General features: G+C 42.3%; 1 protein-coding gene across 2 annotated transcripts in view; it reads right to left on the bottom strand.

Moving 5' to 3' along the window:
* LOC117506091 (metabotropic glutamate receptor 4-like) overlaps positions 1–26,347 on the bottom strand; it is a 771,651-nt gene that overhangs the window by 57,138 nt on the left and 688,166 nt on the right. For both annotated transcript variants that reach the window (XM_034165608.1, XM_034165614.1), the window contains 2 exons: positions 6,878–7,014; positions 4,758–5,693 (listed from right to left, as the gene is read on the bottom strand). In XM_034165608.1, coding sequence (XP_034021499.1) covers positions 4,758–5,693; positions 6,878–7,014 — 1,073 coding nt within the window. The remainder of the gene's footprint in view (positions 1–4,757; positions 5,694–6,877; positions 7,015–26,347) is intronic.

Here is a 26,347-nt window from a genome sequence, read left to right on the forward strand (position 1 = left end):
TTAAAGTGGTGGGTGGACTCATTTACATTTTGAGCAAAGCCAATCGAGTCTAACAATAGATTAAATGCAATGTTGAGGCTGTCATTCTCAGCATCTATGTGGATGTTAAAATCGCCCACTATAATTATCTTATCTGAGCTAAGCACTAAGTCAGACAAAAGGTCCGAAAATTCACAGAGAAACTCACAGTAACAACCAGGAGGATGATAGATAACAACAAATAAAACTGGTTTTTGGGACTTCCAATTTGGATGGACAAGACTAAGAGACAAGCTGTCAAATGAATTAAAGCTCTGTCTGGGTTTTTGATTAATTAATAAGCTGGAGTGGAAGATTGCTGCTAATCCTCCGCCTCGGCCTGTGCTACGAGCATTCTGGCAGTTAGTGTGACTCGGGGGTGTTGACTCATTTAAATTAACATATTCATCCTGCTGTAAGCAGGTTTCTGTAAGGCAGAATAAATCAATATATTGATCCATTATTATATCATTTACTAACAGAGACTTAGAAGAGAGAGATCTAATGTTTAATAGACCACATTTAACTGTTTTAGTCTGTGGTGCAGTTGAAGGTGCTATATTATTTTTTCTTTTTGAATTTTTATGCTTAAATAGATTTTTACTGGTTATTGGTGGTCTGGGAGCAGGCACCGTCTCTACGGGGATGGGGTAATGAGGGGATGGCAGGGGGAGAGAAGCTGCAGAGAGGTGTGTAAGACTACAACTCTGCTTCCTGGTCCCAACCCTGGATAGTCACGGTTTGGAGGATTTAAGAAAATTGGCCAGATTTCTAGAAATGAGAGCTGCTCCATCCAAAGTGGGATGGATACCATCTCTCCTAACAAGACCAGGTTTTCCCCAGAAGCTTTGCCAATTATCTATGAAGCCCACCTGATTTTTTGGACACCACTCAGACAGCCAGCAATTCAGGGAGAACATGCGGCTAAACATGTCACTCCCAGTCCGATTGGGGAGGGGCCCAGAGAAAACTACAGAGTCCGACATTGTTTTTGCAAAGTTACACACCGATTCAATATTAATTTTAGTGACCTCCGATTGGCGTAACTGGGTGTCATTACTGCCGACGTGAATTACAATCTTACCAAATTTACGCTTAGCCTTAGCCAGCAGTTTCAAATTTCCTTCAATGTCGCCTGCTCTGGCCCCTGGAAGACAACTGACTATGGTTGCTGGTGTCGCTAACTTCACAGTTCTCAAAACAGAGTCGCCAATAACCAGAGTTTGATCCTCAGCGGGTGTGTCACCGAGTGGGGAAAAACAGTTAGAGATGTGAACGGGTTGGCGGTGTACACGGGGCTTCTGTTTAGGACTACGCTTCCTCCTCACAGTCACCCAGTCGGCCTGCTTTCCCGGCTGCTCGGGATCTGCTGGGAGGGAACTAACGGCGGCTAAGCTACCTTGGTCTGCACTGACTACAGGGGCCTGGCTAGTTGTAGGATTTTCCAAGGTGCGGAGCCGAGTCTCCAATTCGCCCAGCCTGGCCTCCAAAGCTACGAATAAGCTACACTTATTACAAGTACCATTACTGCTAAAGTAGGCCGAGCAATAACTAAACATTTCACACCCAGAGCAGAAAAGTGCGGGAGAGACAGGAGAAGCTGCCATGCTAAACCAGCTAAGCGCTAGTAGCTGCACTAAGCTAGCGGATTCCTAAAAACACGCAAAGTGAATAATGTGTAAATAATTTAGAGGTGATTCAGCAGAGGGAGTGCTTTAGTTAAAGCACGTGAAGATTACACTGTGAAACAAATCGCTATCTAGTTAACTAGATCAATCTAACTGCGCAGATTAAACAGCTAACAGATACAGCAAAACACCGCTGTGCTCCGGAACAGGAAGTGATACAATACCGCAGTGAGGTTAGAGTTTAGTCACCTTAAGTGGTTCCGATTAGGTCAAAATTGATGACTGGCTCATGGACTAACCTGCTGTCGTGAGGGATGAATGGTCAGACAGGCGTGCACGATACACCAGCGATGTTTTCATGCATGCTTGTGCACTTGTAAGAACACAGTGCGAGCAGCTGGAACATCTTGCACCACATGGCACTGCTAATGTGGAGAAAAAAAACTAACAAAATAAAAACAACTGGAACATGTTGCACCACATTGTGCCTCTGCTGTGGAGAAAAAACCCCCCAAAAAACAACATACACCATAAAATAAAAATAAAAAAAAAACAAGTATGCTCCTCTGTAGCTGACCCATGGTCACAGACGTACAGTTATGAAATGACATGAATGAAGCAATGCGCTTTTATCATGTACACATCTGCTGGCCCGGCATGTCCAGTCGGCCCCGCGCACGTGTCTGGCCCGACACGTCTCTCCTGTGGGCGGCGCACCGCAGGACAGACACATAGTCATGTGGAACAAAGCTCACATAGCTGATGTGACATTCAGATCGCCTGTGGCGTGTTCACATGATCTGACAGACTGTTTCACCTGGGACAGCCTATCAATGTGGGTGCTGTGTGCTCACTCTCTGCAGCCTGTCGCAAAAGCCATATACTGTATGTTTTATGTATTTCCACATGAGGACAGTAAGCAGACACATGCATGTCACAATGGACAGTTGTTAGGTCATGTCCTTCAAAACATGGTGCATGTTCCCCAGCTGTGACGTCCAGAAACAGAGATCTCAACAGCCGCTGCTGTCGGCGGCCACACCCCCTGTCAGTTCAGTGCACAGACCAACGTGTCACTCTTTGTTTCTGTGTTATGTGATTTTTTTTTTATTAGTATTTCTTATGTAATTGTGTATGTAGTTATTATAGTACTTATTAATATACCTCTTCTGGCGGTGGTCTCTGTGTTTTTAATGTGACACTTTGTGTGCACTGAGCCATCATTCCCAGCTGTCAGAGAGTCTCTGGGCGGCGATCAGCTGGGAGGTGCCTTGCCGTGCTGCGTGCGCTCAGACGTGGCTGGCCAGTCCCCATCTGTACATATATATCAGCATTTCATGCAAGTGTCTCCCCACCCAAACACCACATGTGTGTTGCTTTGCAATGACACACTCGTGGGGGCACTTAGACAAATTTCACATCCAGCTCAATGCTAACAGTGCGAATGTCACCACATTTTCTAAGTATCCAGCGAGTGATGTTGGATGTTCAGGGGTCAGGGGCCGTAACATAATGCTTGTTGCTTGCACTGATATGGTGTGAAATTTCACACATATCCCTATAGGTGTGGCGAACCAAAGAGCTTTAGATCAGAGTCCCTCTGCAGGGCTGGGAACCAGCACACCTGCTAAATCAAAGACCGCAAAGGGCTGTGATTTGTCTCCTTACGGTTTCACTCCTTCCTCTCCCATCATATTCTAAAAGTTTTTGCAATGCGCATACTGATTTCATCGCAATCATGGATCAAATATGTTTGGCACAAAAGTCAGCAAATAAGACCAACTTCACAACACAAAGTCAGAAAAAGATGCTCAAATGACCCACAATTCATTGAGAAAATTGTACACCTTACCTTTGGTTTGGAGGTTGATGATTGTATAAAGAAGCTCATTGAGGGACAAATTAATCCAGAAAAAGCCACCGTTCCTGCGGCAAATTGCATAAAGATGCAATAAAGCTTGAAAAGATTAACTTGCATGTCGACTTCATTGCATGGCCATGGAATTACAGAGTTGCAGAAACATCAATCAGGCTTTAGGATTTTAAGCTACCACTCTGCAGCGGACTTAGAAAAAAAGAGTGACTCATCCAAATGTAATCTTTTTAATGCACATAATTTCCGGTGCTTATTTAAGGCAGGTGTTTTTGTTTTTTTTCTTCAGATGAAGTTTTGACCCAATCATTAAATGAGGCAGGTCCTGATTCAGGATTCCCCTTAGGTTGTTCTGCACCTCCTGACTGTAACTAATCCGTTACATACATATAATGGATTTTGTCAGATTTATACGTACAATGGATTTTGTCCATCTTATACATATAACGGATTTTGTCCGTTTTATACATATGATGGATTTCGATTATGACGGACAAAATTCGCTGGGCCACCTGAATCCATTATATGCAAGTTTTGCTGTACTACTAACAACGAAAAACTCAAATAAACAAAGCACAACAAAAAAATGTCCAATGTGCTTGACAGAGATGATGGAAGTAAGCATCCCGTCAATTATCAAGTGCAGTGGTCATAGGGACTAATTTGTCCAAACAAAAAAGCAATAAAAAATCATAGGCCCACGAAGAGTGTTCATCCTAGACAACTGACAACTTTGAATGTCATCAATTCTTGTTTGTGGGCTCTCCTGCCTGTCATAACATGAACATAACACTGAGCGAAATCCATTATTATGTAATATGATAAACACAAAGCAGAACGCATCGCATGATTTTAAGACATGCTCAAACTGTTGTATTGTGGATCTCAACAACATGCATGATCACAATGCAGTTACTCCATACACACTGTAATACGCCATGTGGTTATCAACCATCCTGGTGTAATTAAACAGTGTGGAGCTGCTGCTTTAGAAAAGTTGTCAAATGTTACAATAATGAAAACAGTGGCCCATAATTATTTACAAACCAACAGAGACAAGAAACATATCCACAAAAATAAAGGTTGTTATGAAAGAAATAATGTGTAGAACATTTTAAGGCAAAATCTGTCTGTAGGGTAGGGTGTGTGTATGTGGTAGCGGTTTTGTGTGTGTGTGTGGTGGGGGAGTTGCCATATACATACATACAATCATTATAGCAAGACAGTTTGTAGCTTACCTTTTCTGTTGACTGCGAAGTCCCAAAAAAGATTGGAATGAATGCTAACCAGATGATGCAGGTGGTGTACATGGTGAAGCCAATGGGTTTGGCTTCATTGAAGGTCTCCGGCACCCCTCTTGTTTTAATGGCATAGACTGTACAGGTGACCATGAGCAGCATGCTGTAGCCCAGCAGGCAGATCAGAGACAGGTCAGAAATGTCACACTTCAGCACACCCCGAGACAGCACAGGGTTTGATGTTCTCTGATCCTCATAGTCAATGATGGCCTTGGAGGGATCCACACCAAACCAGATGCACACACCAAGCAGCTGCACTGAAGCCAGGGTGAAGGTGATGACAAGCTGGGAAGCTGGAGAAATGAACTTGGGTGCACTCACTGACATGGTGCCTTGCTCGAAGATGCGGTAAATACGATTGGTTTTAGTGAGCAATGCGGCATAACTGATGCTCATACCCAAACCCAAGAAGATCCTGCGGAGGGAGCATATGCCGACATCAGGGGTGGAAATCATGAGGAACGTTATTGCGTAACAGAGGAAGATGCCTGTCAGCAAAACGTAACTCAGCTCTCGGCCTGATGCTTTGACAATTGGAGTGTCATTGTAGCGGATGAACGTGGCTACCACAAACAATGTGGCCATGATGCCAGCAACTGCGATCAGGACAGGGATGACTGCCCATGGTGAGCTCCACTCCAGTTTAACAATGGGGATTGGTACGCAGCCCGTGTGGTTCTCGTTGGGCCGTAAATCAAAGCGACACATCTTACATGTGAAGGTGTCTGCCTGGTACTGATAGCCATCGCAACGCTCACAATGCCAACAGCAGGGGATTCCCTTCACAATCTTCTTACGTTCTCCAGGCTGACAGGGGTGGCTGCAGATTGAGGAAGGGATCTGACGGACACCGCCTGGCCACTGCATTGAATGCACCTGGGAAGGGGGATGGGGGGGCAAAAGCAGAGAAGGATGTGAATGACCAGGAAAAGACAAGCACCAAAGAGAGATGCAGCCCTGTGCATCCTATAAAACGGTCTCAACTACACATGGAAATGGCTTCGTGATCCCAAAAGTTGTCCAACTGCCCTGGAGGTCAAGGACAATTTAGAATGACGCTACATGCCATTTTGAAGCGTTGACCTTAGCTGAAGAACCAATCTGTATGCTCTACCTGACCACTTTATTTGGATGGTGGGTAGGAAAGGGCAAAACAAACTTCAAATCAAGCTTTCCTTTCAGATTCAAGTCCATTTTCCACGGGGAGGTCTAAATACCTGAAAGGCAAGATGTGAAAGGAAAGAACCAATCTACTCTTGACTCTGCAGGGAACTGACACAAGAGGTTCTTTTTTGTTTTGTTTTTTGCTACAATAAATAATTGTGTTGAAAAAGCTCAACCAGGCTGTCAAACATCAGAGGGATTACGACTCTCTTTTCACAGTTCCCCCCTTTATGACAATCATTTCAAAGAGGTCTCCTCTCTTTAATGTAACCAGTTTGATTCCACTGTGGTTGTTCAACTCAAAGACAGTAAATGTGTCTTGAAACATGCATTTAATTAAGAACTCAAAGAACATTAATTAAATACTACTGTCTTCAGACTGACACGTTCCACAGCGTGTTCACAGCATGAGCAGAACACCCACGCACAAGACAGAACAACACAAAGCTGCCTCATAGATTCAGCTGTGTTTCGGTTTGCCTGCCCAAGGCCCCCCCTCTTCATTTTGTCAAACAATAATTTATTTGGATCCTTCATATAATAATACTGTTATAACGTCATAACTTCATTACCCCCCCCCCCCCCCCCCCCACACACACACACACACACGCACACACACACCCACAGTATTGTTTTAGAAGTCAACAATGCTTTCTGCAGAGAAGATATTAAATATGTCTGTCCTTAAGCTTTTATGGCTTTCTTTTCATCACACGCCATCCTGTTAATCATTTAAAGTGGCCTCGGGATATTTACACCTTTGAAGATGGCACTAAGTGCTATCAAATTGTTTGGGAGGAGCTACAGCGAAAACACACATCTGCAAAACTGGAGAAAACAAGTGCAGAAACCCGTACAGGCTGATGGGAAATGTGTGGGTATGCTGTGAAATTTACATTGAGATGGAGCTGGTCTGTCCAATGACCGATGATTTTGTATTCAGTTGTTCGATTTCGGATCTGGTACTGGTAGATCTCGTAGCGTCCTGGGGCGTCTCCATTCTCATTGAAGAGCACTGGGTTTCCGGCTATGCCTAAATGAGAGAATAATTGCATTATTTACTGCACGTTCATTGAGCTGTTTGCTTTGGAGTGAACGTTACTTAATGAAAATGGATTATTGCCATTGTAACAATACAGTTCTTACTGTTAATCATCAACATTAGAAAGTAAAAAAATAACTATGACGTCTAGTCCCTAAATTCCCTATTACCCCCTCCCCCATGTCTTTCCACTCCGCTCACCCTGGCTTCCTCCCTGCCACCCTGGAGGCAGCACTTTTTTCTTCCCCTCCAACACCCCAAGCTGGGCGGTTCGGGCCCGTCCTGCTGCAGCCTTCGCCCACTTGCCTCAATTCAGATGACGGACTGCTTCAAGTTTAGTGCACATAAACAATGTCAAATGTATATGTGTTGTCTTTAATTCTGATGTGTGCCATTATTACGGTAAACAAGTAATAATTGTGGATTAATTGCTGTATCTTGTCTGAGATAATTGGAGTGTAAACGTAATTTCGTTGTTGTTGCACTCATGTAATGACAATGACAATAAATCTCATCTAATCATCTAATCTAATCTAGTCAGTGCATGGGGCGGATCTAGAGTTGGTTGAATGGGGGTGGGATGGGGTTGTGACTTAATCAGGTGTCCAAAGTCATGCCTCTACTCAGGTGATGCAGGGGCTTTTCCCCTATCTGGAAACATTATAAAAATATATAATCTTTATCTTGCATTCTGGGAACCTAAATACTGGCTCTCTAGCCAACATTTTGAAAACATTTTTTTTTTCTTTTCAATACTGGAAATCTTCTAATTCTGCATGCAGCAGCATTTATCAGTCAGTCTTTGTTTCTGCACAACCTTTTCCAGGTTTTATCACAACAGTGGTCAGTATCTCGAGGAGCATGTGACTCCCCCCCCCCCATCTTCCCATCCCTGCCACTGCAGTAAACACTTGCTCTTAAGCTGATTCACCTATTTGTTTTTTATTTTTTTAAATAAAATCTGCTCTTCCAGAGAACAGTATGGCTTGCAGTGACTTATCAAGTTCAGCTTTGCCTTCAGTTCATGCAGCGCATTGAAATCTCCTGGTTCATTATGTATCAGCTGCATAAAAAGCTTCATTCATGTGCTCATTCATCTCATAAATCATCAAGTGTTTTCATATTCACGGCTGTGTCAGCCAAGCCACAATATCCAGTCATATTCAGCATGGTGACTCAGTGGTAAGCACTCTTGTCTCACAGCAAAAAAGGCCTGGTTTCCTAGGCCCGGTTTCATAAAGTAGTCTAATCTTGTTAAGTCAAATAAACTCACTTAGTTGACTAATTTTTTGACATTAGTCATTGCACAAAGCATTTAGTTAGTTAAGGTTTCACATTAGCAGACTAGAATTTTTAGCCTGGTACAGAGGAGGCTAATGTTATTTTAGTCTCTACAGAATCTGACTGTTTTACTGATACAGGGAGATCATTCCACAGAACAGGAGCACGATAACAGAACGGTTTGTGACCCACAGACTTTTTATTCACCCTAGGGACACAAAATAGTCCTGCACACTGAGAACACAGAGCCAATTTGTGAGCGCTGCTGCTGCGTTCATGTACCATTGGAAATTACAGGGCAAACTCAGCCTGCTTGCTTGGATTTTTTTTTTTATCTGGGTGGGTGTCAGCTTCAATGGACTGAGGCACCTTATATAGGGAAGAATTAATCTTTTGTGTGGATACAATTAATTATTTTGCCACAAGCAACTGCTAAATTTGAAACAATAAAAACGTTGTGTAATTTCCGACGATACTAGAACACAGTGTCAGTGGCAGCAGCAGCTCCTGCGAGTGCTTATTATTTTTTACTAAATATAACAATATGAGTGTAGGAACAATAGGAACAACAACAGGAATAATCCAGCCCTTATGTACATGTGGCAACAGGTAGATGATTCAAATGATTGTCAACTGATCATTCATAACATCCGATCGGTTAGCGGCTCGGTGCATGTCATAACTGATCGATCAGTCACTCCGTGAGGCGTCATAACAGCCGATCGGTTAGCGCAGTGGTCTCCAAACTATTCCAGAAAGGGCCGAGAGGGTGCAGGTTTTCTTTGCAGCCACTGACTTCAGCAGGTGATTTCACTGATTAACATCACTTGGAGCAGGTGGGATGAGTTCATCAGTGAAATCACCTGCTGGAGTCAGTGGCTGCAAAGAAAACATGCACCCTCTCAGCTTTTTCTGGAATAGTTTGGAGATCACTGGGTTAGCGGCTCGGTGCAGTGTCATAACTGATCGATCAGTCACTCCGTGAGGCGTCATAACATCCGATCGGTTAGCAGCTCGGTGCAGGGTGATCATAACTGATCGATCAGTCGCTGTGTGAGGCGTCATAACATCCGATTGGTTAGCGGCTCGGTGCGGTGTCATAACTGATTGATCAGTCGCTGTGTGAGGCGTCATAACATCCGATCGGTTAGCGGCTCGGTGCAGGGTGATCATAACTGATCGATCAGTCGCTCCGTGAGGTGTCATAACATCCAATCAGGTAGCGGCTCGGTGCCGTGTCATAACTGATCAATCAGTAGCTCTGTGAGGCGTCATAACATCCGATCGGTTAGCGGCTCGGTGCAGTGTCATAACTGATCGATCAGTCGGACCGTGAGGCGTCATAACATCCGATCGGTTAGCGGCTCGGTGCGGTGTCATAACTGATCGATCAGTCGCTCCGTGAGGCGTCATAACATCTGATCGGTTAGCGGCTCAGTGCGGTGTCATAACTGATCGATCAGTCGGACTGTGAGGCGTAATAACATCCAATCGGTTAATGGCTCGGTGCGGTGTCATAACTGATCGATCAGTCGGACTGTGAGGCGTAATAACATCCAATCGGTTAGCGGCTCGGTGCGGTGTCATAACTGATCGATCAGTTGCTCCGTGTGGCGTCATAACATCCGATCGGTTAGCGGTTCGGTGCGATGTCATTACTTGATCGATCAGTTGCTCCGTGTGGCGTCATAACATCCGATCGGTTAGCAGCTCGGTGCAGTGTCATAACTGATCGATCAGTCGCTGTGTGAGGCATCATAACATCCGATTGGTTAGCGGCTCGGTGCGGTGTCATAACTGATTGATCAGTCGCTGTGTGAGGCGTCATAACATCCGATCGGTTAGCGGCTCGGTGCAGGGTGATCATAACTGATCGATCAGTCGCTCCGTGAGGTGTCATAACATCCAATCAGGTAGCGGCTCGGTGCGGTGTCATAACTGATCAATCAGTAGCTCTGTGAGGCGTCATAACATCTGATCGGTTAGCGGTTCGGTGCGATGTCATTACTTGATCGATCAGTCGCTCCGTGAGGCGTCATAACATCTGATCGGTTAGCGGCTCAGTGCGGTGTCATAACTGATCGATCAGTCGGACTGTGAGGCGTAATAACATCCAATCGGTTAATGGCTCGGTGCGGTATCATAACTGATCGATCAGTGGCTCTGTGAAGCGTCATAACATCCGATCGGTTAGCGGCTCGGTGCGGTGTCATAACTGATCGATCAGTTGCTCCGTGTGGCGTCATAACATCCGATCGGTTAGCGGTTCGGTGCGATGTCATTACTTGATCGATCAGTTGCTCCGTGTGGCGTCATAACATCCGATCGGTTAGCGGTTCGGTGCGGTGTCATTACTTGATCGATCAGTCGCTGTGTGAGGCATTATAACATCCGATCAGTTAGCACCTCGGTGCGATGTCATAACTGATTGATCAGTCGCTCCGTGAGGCGTCATAACATCCGATCGGTTAGCGCAGTGGTCTCCAAACTATTCCAGAAAGGGCCGAGAGGGTGCAGGTTTTCTTTGCAGCCACTGACTTCAGCAGGTGATTTCACTGATTAACATCACTTGGAGCAGGTGGGATGAGTTCATCAGTGAAATCACCTGCTGGAGTCAGTGGCTGCAAAGAAAACATGCACCCTCTCGGCCCTTTCTGGAATAGTTTGGAGATCACTGGGTTAGCGGCTCGGTGCAGTGTCATAACTGATCGATCAGTCACTCCGTGAGGTGTCATAACATCCGATCGGTTAGCGGCTCGGTGCAGGGTGATCATAACTGATCGATCAGTCGCTGTGTGAGGCGTCATAACATCCGATCAGTTAGCAGCTCGGTGTGGTGTCATAACTGATCGATCAGTAGCTCTGTGAGACGTCATAACATCCGATCGGGTAGCGGCTCGGTGCGGTGTCATAACTGATCGATCAGTAGCTCTGTGAGGCGTCATAACATCCGATCGGTTAGCGGCTCGGTGCAGTGTCATAACTGATCGATCAGTCGGACCGTGAGGCGTCATAACATCCGATCGGTTAGCGGCTCGGTGCGGTGTCATAACTGATCGATCAGTCGGACTGTGAGGCGTAATAACATCCGATCGGTTAGCGGCTCGGTGCGGTGTCATAACTGATCGATCAGTTGCTCCGTGTGGCGTCATAACATCCAATCGGTTAGCGGTTCGGTGCGATGTCATTACTTGATCGATCAGTTGCTCCGTGTGGCGTCATAACATCCGATCGGTTAGCGGTTCGGTGCGGTGTCATTACTTGATCGATCAGTCGCTGTGTGAGGCATTATAACATCCGATCAGTTAGCACCTCGGTGCGATGTCATAACTGATCGATCAGTCGCTCCGTGAGGCATCAAAATATCAGATCGGTTAGCGACTCGGTGCGGTGTCATAACTGATCGATCAGTCGCTCTGTGAGGCGTCAAAACATCCGATCAGTTAGCGTCTCAGTGCGGTGTCATAACTGATCAGTCACTCCGTGAGGCGTCATAACCTCCAATTGATTAGGGGCTTGGTGCGGTGTCATAACTGATCGATCAGTCACTCTGTGTGGCGTCATAACATCCCATCGGTTAGCGGCTTAGTGCAGTGTCATAACTGATCGAACAGTAGCTCCGTGAGGCGTCATAACATCCGATCGGTTAGCGGCTCTGTGCGGTGTCATAACTGCTCAATCAGTTGCTCCGTGAGGTGTCATAACATCCGATCAGTTAGCGGCTCGGTGCGGTGTCATAACTGCTCAATCAGTCCCTCTGCGTGGCGTCATAACATCAAGCCTGGTTCACATGGCAAGATAATTAGGCCGATATCGGACCCGATCTTCCCCTTCTAAAGGACGCCCCAGCAATCATGATGACACTAAATATAATCTTATCAGATATTCCTGCCGTGTGGTGTGTGTTCAGAGCGCTCTGATCTGCTCAGAAGGGCGCGAGCAGCTAAATGTGACATGCAGCCAATCAGAAAGTGAGGTGTCTGACCTGGAAATGTTCATGTGTGAAATCTGTTTGTGTGTTGTTTTTACCATGTGGCTGACACCACACACACTGTACAACTAAACCTGTCAGATCTATGATGTGTTTTTATCTCCACGTGTGTGGTCTCTCAGGTTTTGGAAACCTACAGATACTGTAATTTTAAAATCCTGCAGTCAACAAACACTGTGATACAAACACTGGTCACCAGTAGATGGCAGTGTTCTATGCATTTTGACGCCGGTTATATCACATGGCCTGAATCACAATTTAACAGACTTTTCGGCTTTGCAAATGCAAAAAAATGAAAATAATGACATATTTTACAAAAGCACATTTATTTGTAAACACCAACATACGTTACATTGATTCACTTGTGTTAGTTTTTACATAGAATGAATTAGTCAACCAATCCGTATGACCGGAGGCTAAGTTTACCAATAATTCCTTTGGGCACCTGTGTTCAAATCTTCAGAATGAGTGCATTATTTTAAAATTAACAGATATGTGTTATATATCCACTTCATACATTTTAAGTGTTTACATTAATGTAGTTATTATATCCGGAATAATTTTATTTATAAAGCAAAACCATAAGTGAAACCTGCTTCCCATTTCAAGACCTCTGCCTCATCACTGGACCACTGTATGGTATTAAGGAATAATGTTTTTTTGTTGTTGTTGTTTTTTTTTTTTTTGTTTTTTGTGGCAGTTTGGTAGCTCAGCTCCTCTTAGGTACCTCATTGCTGCAAAGTACATAGCAGACAAAAGCAAAACGGATTATCAATGTTTTTCAAGTTACTAGCTATGTAAAAAAAAAAAAATGTTAGCGGTCTAAAAGTTATCAGAACTAAATTTATCGGAAGATAATTGGTCCAATGACGGTTTTAAAATTTATCTGAAAAGCTAATCTGCTAAAAAAAACATTAGCTTAGATAATTATCGGTTATTGGATTAGCTGAACAGTGCCCACCAATGTATTTATTCCCTGTTTTGACAGTTTTTTGTTATATATATATATATATATATATATATATATATATATATATATATATATATATATATATATATATATGGAAATTACAGTAATGTAATACAGTGACCGCAGCACAGAGGTTTTTTTTTTTTTTTACAACAGTTTTCTTTTTTTTTACAAAGAATGCTTCCATCATTAGGAGAGTGCACAATAGGTGCTAATTAGAGCTATTGTTTAGTCACTAGCCTATAGCAGTCGGCCTCTCGGTAGGTGGGGTCTGGTTAGGTTAAAAACTCCAGCTTTTGTTGGCTTCTGGTTTATTCTTCTCTACAAGAGTCAAGACAGAATTCAGACTATCAGAGCAAGAATTTTAGCTGAGGAAGCTTCTGTGATTTGAAGCGAAACGTCCTCGCGTCAAGCAACCCAGTCCAGTCGAAGATTCAAGCTTCTCTACTATGGAAACCACCTGGACAACTGAGAGCCTACACAGAATCACAGGCAATAATCAAACTATGACAATCTATATTCAACACGGTGTCACAGAGATTCCCAAGTTTGAAAAGTATTTGAAAAAGTATTTGGAGATACTTGGGATCAGTGATGTATTTGAAATACAAATACAAATACTTTGAATTCAAAATCAGAAAATACAAATACAAATACTCCGAAAAATGTATTTAAGCATTTTCAAATACAAATACTTTTGTACGTATTTGGACCCATGTCTGCTGTCTGTGTCCTTGGAAAAGACAATTGGCAACATCTCAGTCCACACAGCTGTTGTAAATAGTTACCAGCCTTAACAGGGGAAGTAACCTGTGTCAGATTGGTGTCCTGTCCAGGGACAGACTTCCAGTCACTTCACACTACAGAATTTGGAGTTAGCACCCATACCAATGAGTCTCAGGGCCTATATAGGACTTAATTCTTCCAGACAACAGAACCTTCCCACTGAGAAAATCTGCATAGTGTCAAATATAGCAAAGTATCACTGTCATTATTTGTGCTTGCGTTCAGGTGGTACTCTCGAAGCTAGGATGCGAAACCAGACTGCTCTGGCAGTGTAATCCTTCCAGGCAACTTTCCCAGCAAAGAGAACATCGTAATGTCCCGTAATTGTTTCGATCACATCTTTCCTTTCCAGAGTGGGATGATGGGTTCTTTGTTCCAGTCCATAAGGAAGATACCTGTCTCCCAGATTAAAACTGTTTGGAAAGTCAGGTAAACAGCACCTCCAGCTGCCTGGAGGAGTTCCAGATACATTCAGTTTATTATTTATTCTCGTAAGACACAACAGGCAGACGAGTTAGGAACAACGGAGGAAACATGGACAATTCCTGCTGTTGGATTTTTCGCTGATGAGAATTTTTTTTTTTTGTCACTCTTTGTTAGGCATCCTAATCCACATCTCGATGACTCAGCCGTGCTGGATTACGGTATTACCATTTTGCTCATCCTTGCAGCTCTGACAATCCCGCCCACATCACAAAGCAGTTGTGTTGATATAAATAATTAATGCACATCAAAACCACAGTTAAGTGCTCACGTTTGCTGTCAAAGATTTAATCGTGCCAAGCCCTATCATCCACCCCCCACCCCCACCTCAAACCACAAAAAAAAGAAAAAAAACAAACATATTTTTTCCGTCAAAATGCTTTGAAGCTGTGTGGAATCTGTCATCATGGTTGGGGTTATGCGTTGGAGCCTGTACGTGCTTGCTTGGACAGCCCTGTCAATGAGTGACACACTGGGGTTTGCACAACATAATGCAGGCACACTGCCATCACAACACTGCTGACATGATTGTATTTAACAGCTCCTGGTCATGCTTGCCTTTTAAATTAAGTCTTTTACTGAGATCGACACTTTTCTTACCCTAAACTACTGCAAGTTTGCTTATGTATGCACAGATTTTTCATGTTATCATGTGGAGAAGCATAACATGCATCAATATTTTAAAAACCATCTTCATCTATTGCAAAATTTCAGATGAGTTAGATAAGCATTATATACTGCTCGCTTTACACACCACAATACAAATGTACAAGTAAATACACGTGTCTGTCATAGTGTTTTTGAATGAATGAACATGAACAAAATACCAACATAAACTTACTAACATAACAAATCAAAAAACAAAAGAAAATACAACAATAACTCAAACAATTTCCCAAATTGGGTGCAGCCGAAAGGGCATGGGCTGAAGCAAAAGCTTATAAAGGCCCACCCCGTACACCAGTTACTATACACAGTGAAATACACCCAAAACGAGATAACAATCAGAAAACAATGTAACTGAACAGAACAATCAAATATATGATGTGCAAGTAAACAAAAAAGAAAAGAGAACCACAAAAACAATTAGCTTAACATGACATATTATAGTGAGAAATTGCATTGTTTTTATAGAGCCTTTTAACACCTACCAATGAGCCACATGATTTAATACTATCAGCACAATTATTCCATATTCTAACACCTTTTACAGAAATACAATGACTTTTAACAGTAGTGAATCTTTCTTCTCTCAAATATCAGTGTTCCTCAAAAATGATAACTGGACTCCTCATTTTAAACAACTCCTGAACGTGTAGAGGCAAAAGATTATTTTTAACTTTGTACATGATCTGCATCATAAAGTAATCAACCAAATCTTGAAATTTCAAAATACCCAGACAAGCAAACAGTTGGTTTGTTGGTTCATAATATGGTTTTTTAGTTGTAACTCTTATAGCCCTCTTTCGTAACAGAAAAACTGAATTTGTTTTTGTTTTATACGTGTTTCCCCAAGCTTCAGTACAATAGGTCATATATGGGACAAGTAATGAGTGATACAGCATGACCAACGAATGTTGGGGGAGAAAATAATGTGCTTTGTACAAAATTGAAATAACTTTTGAAATTTTAGATTTGACATAATTTATGTGGGTTTTCCAACTTAATTTATCATCAATAAAAATGCCAAGAAATTTAGTTTCAGATACAGCTTCAATTTCAACATTGTTCAATGATAAGTTTCTATTTAAATTGCTAGACTTATTTACAAATATAATACACTAATTCTTACCAAAATGAAGTGACAATTTATTAGAATCAAACCAATATTTAAAATTTAATAATTCCCTCTCCATCCTTTCCAAAAGCTGTTCCAAATTGTCCCCACTACCGAACACAGTCGTGTCATCAGCAAACAAAATACAATGCACAGACTTTAGTCATAGTTTTTGACTATGAATGACTTCATCATATGTATGACTTCAATGTGACTTCATTATGAAGTCATTCATGCCAATCAGTTACAAATACTTTGTTGATCAATATATGCTTTTGATCATGGAGCTTGGCTTCTTGGTTGTTGAGATACAAAAAAGGTTTTTATCCAGATCATATTTTCCTTGACATTGACCTCTATTCAAGTAATATTCCTACCAAATTTGAAGGACATCCACCTGGCTGTTTTTGAGTTATTTTGTCCACAGATACATAAACACACACATGCTAGTGAAGACAATACCCTGCTATGGTCGCTTTGTCATTGTGCAGGACAGTAACTTTTAAAACAATTTTAACCATTTAAAATAAGAAAAGTAGGCAAGTCCCATGTATGTCCTGAGGACCGTTTGTGCAGGTTTGTATCTCCAGATTCAATAGTATGAAACGAATGAGTTTACGACTCTGACTGGATGGGACACCAGTCTGAGGCAGGTTACTTTTCCAGCCAAGACTGATACAGGTGGGTGGACTGAGACAATGTCTAAAGACAGACAGGTAGCATGACTGAGAATCAAACCCAGATCTACATATTGATAGCCCAATTTATTATCCTAATGAGCATGTTGATGGTGACAGGTTTTGGCATAAATGCCCTTTCTGATGCCACTCCAGATGTACGTGCATACGTCAAAACGTTCTTGGCCTTACCCAGGAAATGTCACAGAAGGGAAAAAAAATGTTCTTGCATTATTTTTTTTTAACATAATCTCCCTTAACTTCCTTGCACATGGTCTACCAGAAGAAGTTCACATTTTGAGGCCCCCAGATAGTTGTTTCCAGGTGAGGCTGAGAACTTTTTGAACCACCTTTATGTAAGGAGATTGGGGAATAGGTGGCCTCGAACCAGGGACCTTCTCAATCGGAGGCAACACGAACCACTGTGCTACCTGAGGTCCAAATTGTTGTTGTTGTTTTTCCATTCGGCAGCTCTCGTTTTTTTTGTTGTTGTTGTTTGTTTGGGGTTGCCACATGCAGTCAGATCCACATTGGTATTTGGCAAAAATTTTATGCCGGATGCCCTTCCTGACACAACTCCAGTTTCACCTGGAGAAACACACACACAGCCCCTGGTGTTCCAAAGAGGTCTCCCATCCAAGTACTAACCAGGTCCCACACTGCTTAGCTTCTGAGATCTGATGGGATCAGGCTGATACAGAGCAGATCACCCGAATCAGAGGTCCAAAATAACGACAGAAAAAATGAAGCAGCACAAATAAATAAAAATTTCATGTTGTCTGTCACTAAAATTAACATTGAATCGGTGTGTAACTTTGCAAAAACAATGTCGGACTCTGTAGTTTTCTCTGGGCCCCTCCCCAATCGGACCAGGAGTGACATGTTTAGCCGCATGTTCTCCTTGAATTGCTGGCTGTCTGAGTGGTGTCCAAAAAATGAGGTGGGCTTCATAGATAATTGGCAAAGCTTCTGGGAAAAACCTGGTCTTGTTAGGAGAGACGGCATCCATCCCACTTTGGATGGAGCAGCTCTCATCTCTAGAAATCTGGCCAATTTTCTTAAATCCTCCAAACTGTGACTATCCAGGGTTGGGACCAGGAAGCAGAGTTGTAGTCTTACACACCTCTCTGCAGCCTCTCTCCTCCTGCCATCCCCCCAATACCCCATCCCCGTGACCCTGAACCATCCCTTAGTTATGCTGCTATAGACTTAGACTGCTGGGGCGTTCCCATGATGCACTGAGTGTTTCTTTCTCTTTTTGCTCTGTATGCACCACTCTGCATTTAATCATTAGCAAGGGCGTAGGTTTGGTCTCAGCTTTGGTAGGGACAATACCAGCCCCCCGCCCCCCTGCTCACCACCACCACCCCCTAACCCACTCATACCATTAGACGCACAAGTACAGCATAATACATAACATATGACGACATAATGCTGAATAATTTAACACTTTATTTACATTATTAAGTGTGTAGGCAAACAAACAAATAGCTTAAATAACAAAATTGCACCCAAAATCACGAATCTCTTCTATAGGCCTACACCTGAGAGAACAAGACAACAACAACAACAACAAAAAAAAATACTTGTGGAGCTAACAAAAAAAAAAAAGTTTTTGCAACCAAGATGTATAATCTATTCTCTTCATCAATAATGCAGTTGTAGGTATCTGGCAACCTAATTTGCCAACAAAAAAAAGGGCTTTACAATGATATATATGGTGTATTACGGTAAACGTAAGCCTGTGATGTCATAACGCAGAGGAAAAACATGGAAGTTTCACACTAGTGCGCCGCTGATTCTCATTACCGTAAGTTCTCATGTAAGCCCTCACGCTGAAAAATTTCAACACTGACAGCAAGCCAAGAACCCGTGCTCTCCAACAGTCAATCAATCAATTCAATCAATTTTTTTTATATAGCGCCAAATCACAACAAACAGTTGCCCCAAGGCGCTTTATATTGTAAGGCAAGGCCATACAATAATTATGTAAAACCCCAACGGTCAAAACGACCCCCTGTGAGCAAGCATTTGGCTACAGTGGGAAGGAAAAACTCCCTTTTAACAGGAAGAAACCTCCAGCAGAACCAGGCTCAGGGAGGGGCAGTCTTCTGCTGGGACTGGTTGGGGCTGAGGGAGAGAACCAGGAAAAAGACATGCTGTGGAGGGGAGCTGAGATCGATCACTAATGATTAAATGCAGAGTGGTGCATACAGAGCAAAAAGAGAAAGAAACAGTGCATCATGGGAACCCCCCAGCAGTCTACGTCTATAGCAGCATAACTAAGGGATGGTTCAGGGTCACCTGATCCAGCCCTAACTATAAGCTTTAGCAAAAAGGAAAGTTTTAAGCCTAATCTTAAAAGTAGAGAGGGTGTCTGTCTCCCTGATCTGAATTGGGAGCTGGTTCCACAGGAGAGGAGCCTGAAAGCTGAAGGCTCTGCCTCCCATTCTACTCTTACAAACCCTAGGAGCTACAAGTAACATATAGCACACAACAGTGTGCTATATGTTGCATATATTACGGTAAAGTGCGTTCGGTGACTTTTGAAACGAGGGAAAAGTATGAAAAGAGCGCAAAAGTGACAGAAAAGTACAGAGACAGACAGCAAACATAAATGTAGTAATTTTTGAGGAAAAGGCAGGGTGTTAGTGTCATTTGTGAAGGTGTGCGTGCGTGTTTGTGTGGGTGTGCAGTTTATTGTAAGTGTGGCGCACAGCACTGTTCGCAAGCCCCGCCCTTCTTGTTTTTCTGCACCGGAGCAGTGTTGCCAGATATGAAATATGAAACTATCGTACCAAAACCTCAAAATTATCGTATTTTGGGAGAAATTATTGTACACAAACAAAACGCATACAACGTAGCTATTTTAGCGTTTTTTTTTTTTAATTTACAAAGAATTTTATGTCACATTTTTAAACAGTAATTATAGTAATGGGGAAACTATGGCACAAAAAGAACGCAAATGCACAAGCAAATGCACTACCAGACTAGAAAGATTTTTTTTTTTCTGTGAAGGGACACAAACGTGTTAATTACCAGACTAGAAAGAGTCGAATTCAACCTCGAGGTTGCTGTCGTCATCCGATGCCATGACCACTTGTGCAGATTTTGTTGAACACAGAAAAAAATGTTGACACCTCCATAAGGAACTTTAACTTTTTTTTATTTTTCTTGTATATCTCTTTGCTCTTTTGTTTTGTTCGTTTGTTATTGCATTTGTTGAAATAAAGTTTCGAAAAAAAAAAAAAGATGTTGGTTGGGGAATCTTCCTGTCACGGTAAAGATTGGATGGAACTCATTACTTTGTATGAGAGGGGGCGGGCTTTCAAATGACTGTCCCGGTCGCCCAAAGCCAGCATTTGATGCCGCCTGAGTGCAACACCTGCAAAATGATTCTTGGGTGTCAGAGAGAGATGCGTGTTTGGGCAACCAACTGAAATTATCGTACATATTGGATTTTTTCCCATTATTGATCGTACATTTATTGATCGTACATCGTACAGAGGGCAAAACTATCGTACAAATACGATAATTGTCGTACATCTGGCAACACTGCACCGGAGCCACCCATCCTCTGCGCTCTGGGACCTCCCACTTTACAAATGAAGCACTGTCTGCCGCCAGATGCGCTTTGTTTACGTCCATGTGAGAAGAACGTGAGCTAATGAAATTGCAACATGGGTAACCCTGTCACTCTGGCACGTCGAAAACACAAAACATGACGACTAAAATTACAGTATCGAGTTCGCAAAAAAATAGTGAATGATTTTGTTATATAAAAAAAATTCTAAATATTGGTAGGGACTATTTTGCCATCCCAAAATATTGGTTGTGACTTGTCCCTATGGTCCATATGCAAACCTACGCCCCTGATCATTAGTGATTGATCTCTGCTCCCCTCCACAGCATGTCTTTTTCCTGGTTCTCTCCCTCAGCCCCAACCAGTCCCAGCAGAAGACTGCCCCTCCCTGATCCTGGTTCTGCTGGAGGTTTCTTCCTGTTAAAAGGGAGTTTTTCCTTCCCACTGTCGCCAAGTGCTTGCTCACAGGGGGTCGTTTTGACCGTTGGGGTTTTTACGTAATTATTGTACGGCTTTGCCTTACAATATAAAGTGCCTTGGGGCAACGGTTTGTTGTGATTTGGTGCTATATAAATAAAATTTATTTGATTTGATGATCTGCAGCATAACAGAAAACAACCAGCATGGTCGCTTCTTTGAGAGGAACATTTCCACTTCCATTTACCCTAACCTCCAAACCGCCTCAACTCGGCCATCTCATACAAACATCCATGCATCTGTGTTGGAGAATGGGTTATGGCATTTTCTTGTACCCAGACTGTGGTCACTTTGAGCAGTAGTTCAGCTGATTTTCGTGCTGTGGGGAACACTGTACAGACCAAAAAACTGCAATAAATCACTTCAACAATGAAGTCGAAGTCAGTCATCAACTCTTACGCTGTCAACAAAAACTATGATTAAGGTTAATTTTCATTACAAGACTCTTGATTGTATGAAGATTTTTTAACACTTGGAAGGATGGTCCCTGGATAAAGTCCAGAAGTCCCTGAGAACAAAGAGACCAGACAGACAGGAGACGGATACAAGAAGGAGTGTCTCTCCCTTATTTAGCAGGAGTAGGGGAAAAACTACAGAGGATCTTCAGACAGCACAAAATCCTAGTTTACTTTAAACCTGTTAACACCTTACGACAGAAATTAGTTCACCCTAAGGACAGGACCCCTAGTTATAAACAGAGCAATGTAGTGTATTCTATCAGATGTCAGGAAAACTGTAACGAACACTACATAGGTGAGACTAAGCAGCCGTTACACAAAAGTCTATACCAGCATTGCAGAGAGGGCGCCAGTGGACCTCAGTCTGCAGTTCATCTCCACCTTAAAGACACTAACCACATGTTTGAGGACAAGGAAGTTAAAATCTTAGCCAGAGAGAAGAAATGGTTTGAGAGAGGAGTGAAGGAGGCATTCTATGTGAAACAGTTGAAACCCAGCCTTAACTGGGGAGGGGGTCTGAGACATGCTTTGTCCCCTGTTTACAATGGGTTACTCAGATCAAAGCAGTTTCAGTCTTTTGTTCATGGTAATGAGTCATTCACGTCATCAGGAGAGGTGTCAGTCCCATCGTTAGGGGGGACAGCTGCCCGGTCATTAGGAGGGTGCTAACAAGAGCATAATATGTGCTAATTAAAGCAATTGTTTAGTCACTAGCCAATAGCAGTCTGCCTCTCGGTAGGAAGGGTCTGGTTAGGTTTAAAACTCCAGCTTTTGTGACTTCTGTTTGTTCTTCTCTACAAGGGTCAGACAGAAGTCAGACTACCAGAGCAAGAATTTTAGCTGAGGAAGCTTCTGCAATTTGAAGTGAAATGTCCTCACGTCAAGCAACCCAGTCCAGTCGAAGAGTCAAGCTTCTCTACTATGGAAACCACCTGGACAACTGACAGCCTACACAAAGACACTTGGAAGAAATTTTGGTGCCCCCCCCCCCCTTTTTTTTTTTTTTTTACATTCCATTTATGTGACATTACCAGCGGTACTTACACAGAAATCAACACATCAAGTCAACCTCACCAAGGTGAATTGATCGGTTTGTCAAGGGACATGGGTCTGACATCAAACAATCTCAAAGGTGTCACCACAAGTAATGCAAGGAAGAGTGGAAATAATGTGATTATCCATAACAGCATTGTTTTGGGAGAGAATTCTTATAATGGGTCTAAAAGTAAAAAAAAAAAGAAAAAAAAAAGTGGTCAAAAAACAAGTCAACACAGTAAATAAACTGAACAGTGGTTCAATTTGAATCAGATTGAAACCACTTCTTTTGGTTGATGCAAAAATCAATCAATCAACCAACTTTTTTCTTGTATAGCGCCAAATCACAACAAACAGTTGCCCCAAGGCGCTCCACATTGCAAGGCAAGGCCATACAATAATTATGAAACACAGTCTACGTCTAAAGCAACATAACCAAGGGATGGTCCAGGGTCACCCGATCCAGCCCTAACTATAAGCCTTAGCGAAAAGGAAAGTTTTAAGCCTAATCTTAAAAGTAGAGAGGGTATCTGTCTCCCTGATCTGAATTGGGAGCTGGTTCCACAGGAGAGGAGCCTGAAAGCTGAAGGCTCTGCCTCCCATTCTACTCTTACAAACCCTAGGAACTACAAGTAAGCCCGCAGTCTGAGAGCGAAGCGCTCTAATGGGGTAATATGGTACTACGAGGTCCCTAAGATAAGATGGGACCTGATTATTCAAAACCTTATAAGTAAGAAGAAGAATTTTAAATTCTATTCTAGCATTAACAGGAAGCCAATGAAGGGAGGCCAACACGGGTGAGATATGCTCTCTCCTGCTAGTCCCTGTCAGTGCTCTAGCTGCAGCATTCTGAACCAACTGAAGGCTTTTTAGGGAACTTTTAGGACAACCTGATAATAATGAATTACAATAGTCCAGCCTAGAGGAAATAAATGCATGAATTAGTTTTTCAGCATCACTCTGAGACAAGACCTTTCTGATTTTAGAGATATTGCGTAAATGCAAAAAGGCAGTCCTACATATTTGTTTAATATGCGCTTTGAATGACATATCCTGATCAAAAATAACTCCAAGATTTCTCACAGTATTACTAGAGATCAGGGAAATGCCATCCAGAGTAACGATCTGGTTAGACACCATGCTTCTAAGATTTGTGGGGCCAAGTACAATAACTTCAGTTTTATCTGAGTTTAAAAGCAGGAAATTAGAGGTCATCCATGTCTTTATGTCTGTAAGACAATCCTGCAGTTTAGCTAATTGGTGCGTATCCTCTGGCTTCATGGATAGATAAAGCTGGGTATCATCTGCGTAACAATGAAAATTTAAGCAATACCGTCTAATAATACTGCCCAAGGGAAGCATGTATAAAGTGAATAAAATTGGTCCTAGCACAGAACCTTGTGGAACTCCATAATTAACTTTAGTCTGTGAAGAAGATTCCCCATTTACATGAACAAACTGTAATCTATTAGACAAATATGATTCAAACCACCGCAGCGCAATGCCTTTAATACCTATGACATGCTCTAATCTCTGTAATAAAATTTTATGGTCAACAGTATCAAAAGCAGCACTGAGGTCCAACAGAACAAGCACAGAGATAAGTCCACTGTCCGAAGCCATAAGAAGATCATTTGTAACCTTCACTAATGCTGTTTCTGTACTATGATGAATTCTAAAACCTGACTGAAACTCTTCAAATAGACCATTCCTCTGCAGGTGATCAGTTAGCTGTTTTACAACTACCCTCTCAAGAATCTTTGAGAGAAAAGGAAGGTTGGAGATTGGCCTATAATTAGCTAAGATAGCTGGGTCAAGTGATGGCTTTTTAAGTAATGGTTTAATTACTGCCACCTTAAAGGCCTGTGGTACATAACCAACTAACAAAGATAGATTGATCATATTTAAGATTGAAGCATTAAATAATGGTAGGACTTCCTTGAGCAGCCTGGCAGGAATGGGGTCTAATAAGCATGTTGATGGTTTGGATGAAGTAACTAATGAAAAGACTAACTAATGACAGAACAATCGGAGAAAAAGAGTCTAACCAAATACCGGCATCACTGAAAGCAGCCAAAGATAACGATACATCTTTGGGATGGTTATGAGTAATTTTTTCTCTAATAGTCAAAATTTTGTTAGCAAAGAAAGTCATGAAGTCATTACTAGTTAAAGTTAATGGAATACTCAGCTCAATAGAGCTCTGACTCTTTGTCAGCCTGGCTACAGTGCTGAAAAGAAACCTGGGGTTGTTCTTATTTTCTTCAATTAGTGATGAGTAGAAAGATGTCCTAGCTTCACGAAGGGCTTTCTTATAGAGCAACAAACTCTTTTTCCAGGCTAAGTGAAGATCTTCTAAATTAGTGAGACGCCATTTCCTCTCCAACTTACGGGTTATCAGCTTTAAGCTACGAGTTTGTGAGTTATACCACGGAGTCAGACACTTCTGATTTAAAGCTCTCTTTTTCAGAGGAGCTACAGCATCCAAAGTTGTCTTCAATGAGGATGTAAAACTATTGACAAGATACTCTAACTCCCTTACAGAGTTTAGGTAGCTACTCTGCTCTGTGTTGGTATATGACATTAGAGAACATAAAGAAGGAATCATATCCTTAAACCTAGTTACAGCGCTTTCTGAAAGACTTCTAGTGTAATGAAACTTATTCCCCACTGCTGGGTAGTCCATCAGGGTAAATGTAAATGTTATTAAAAAATGATCAGACAAAAGGGAGTTTTCAGGGAATACTGTTAAGTCTTCTATTTCCATACCATAAGTCAGAACAAGATCTAAGATATGATTAAAGTGGTGGGTGGACTCATTTACTTTTTGAGCAAAGCCGATAGAGTCTAATAATAGATTAAATGCAGTGTTGAGGCTGTCATTCTCAGCATCTGTGTGGATGTTAAAATCGCCCACTATAATTATCTTATCTGAGCTAAGCACTAAGTCAGACAAAAGGTCTGAAAATTCACAGAGAAACTCACAGTAACGACCAGGAGGACGATAGATAACAACAAATAAAACTGGTTTTTGGGACTTCCAATTTGGATGGACAAGACTAAGAGACAAGCTTTCAAATGAATTAAAGCTCTGTCTAGGTTTTTGATTAATTAATAAGCTGGAATGGAAGATTGCTGCTAATCCTCCGCCCCGGCCCGTGCTACGAGCATTCTGACAGTTAGTGTGACTCGGGGGTGTTGACTCATTTAAACTAACATATTCATCCTGCTGTAACCAGGTTTCTGTTAGGCAGAATAAATCAATACGTTGATCAATTATTATATCATTTACCAACAGGGACTTAGAAGAAAGAGACCTAATGTTTAATAGACCACATTTAACTGTTTTAGTCTGTGGTGCAATTAAAGGTGCTATATTATTTTTTCTTTTTGAATTTTTATGCTTAAATAGATTTTTGCTAGTTATTGGTGGTCTGGGAGCAGGCACCGTCTCTACGGGGATGGGGTAATAGGGGGATGGCAGGGGGAGAGAAGCTGCAGAGAGGTGTATAAGACCACAGCTCTGCCTCCTGGTCCCAACGCTAGACAGTCACAGTTTGGAGGATCCCAAAAAATTGGCCAGATTTCTAGAAATGAGAGCTGCTCCCTCTAAAGTGGGATGGATGCCGTCTCTCCTAACAAGACCAGGTTTTCCCCAGAAGCTTTGCCAATTATCAATGAAGCCCACCTCATTTTTTGGACACCACTCAGACAGCCAGCAATTCAAGGAGAACATGCGGCTAAACATGTCACTCCCGGTCTGATTGGGGAGGGGCCCAGAGAAAACTACAGAGTCCGACATTGTT

Source organism: Thalassophryne amazonica, chromosome 3, assembly GCF_902500255.1.
Source record: "Thalassophryne amazonica chromosome 3, fThaAma1.1, whole genome shotgun sequence".
Lineage (NCBI taxonomy): Eukaryota > Metazoa > Chordata > Actinopteri > Batrachoidiformes > Batrachoididae > Thalassophryne > Thalassophryne amazonica.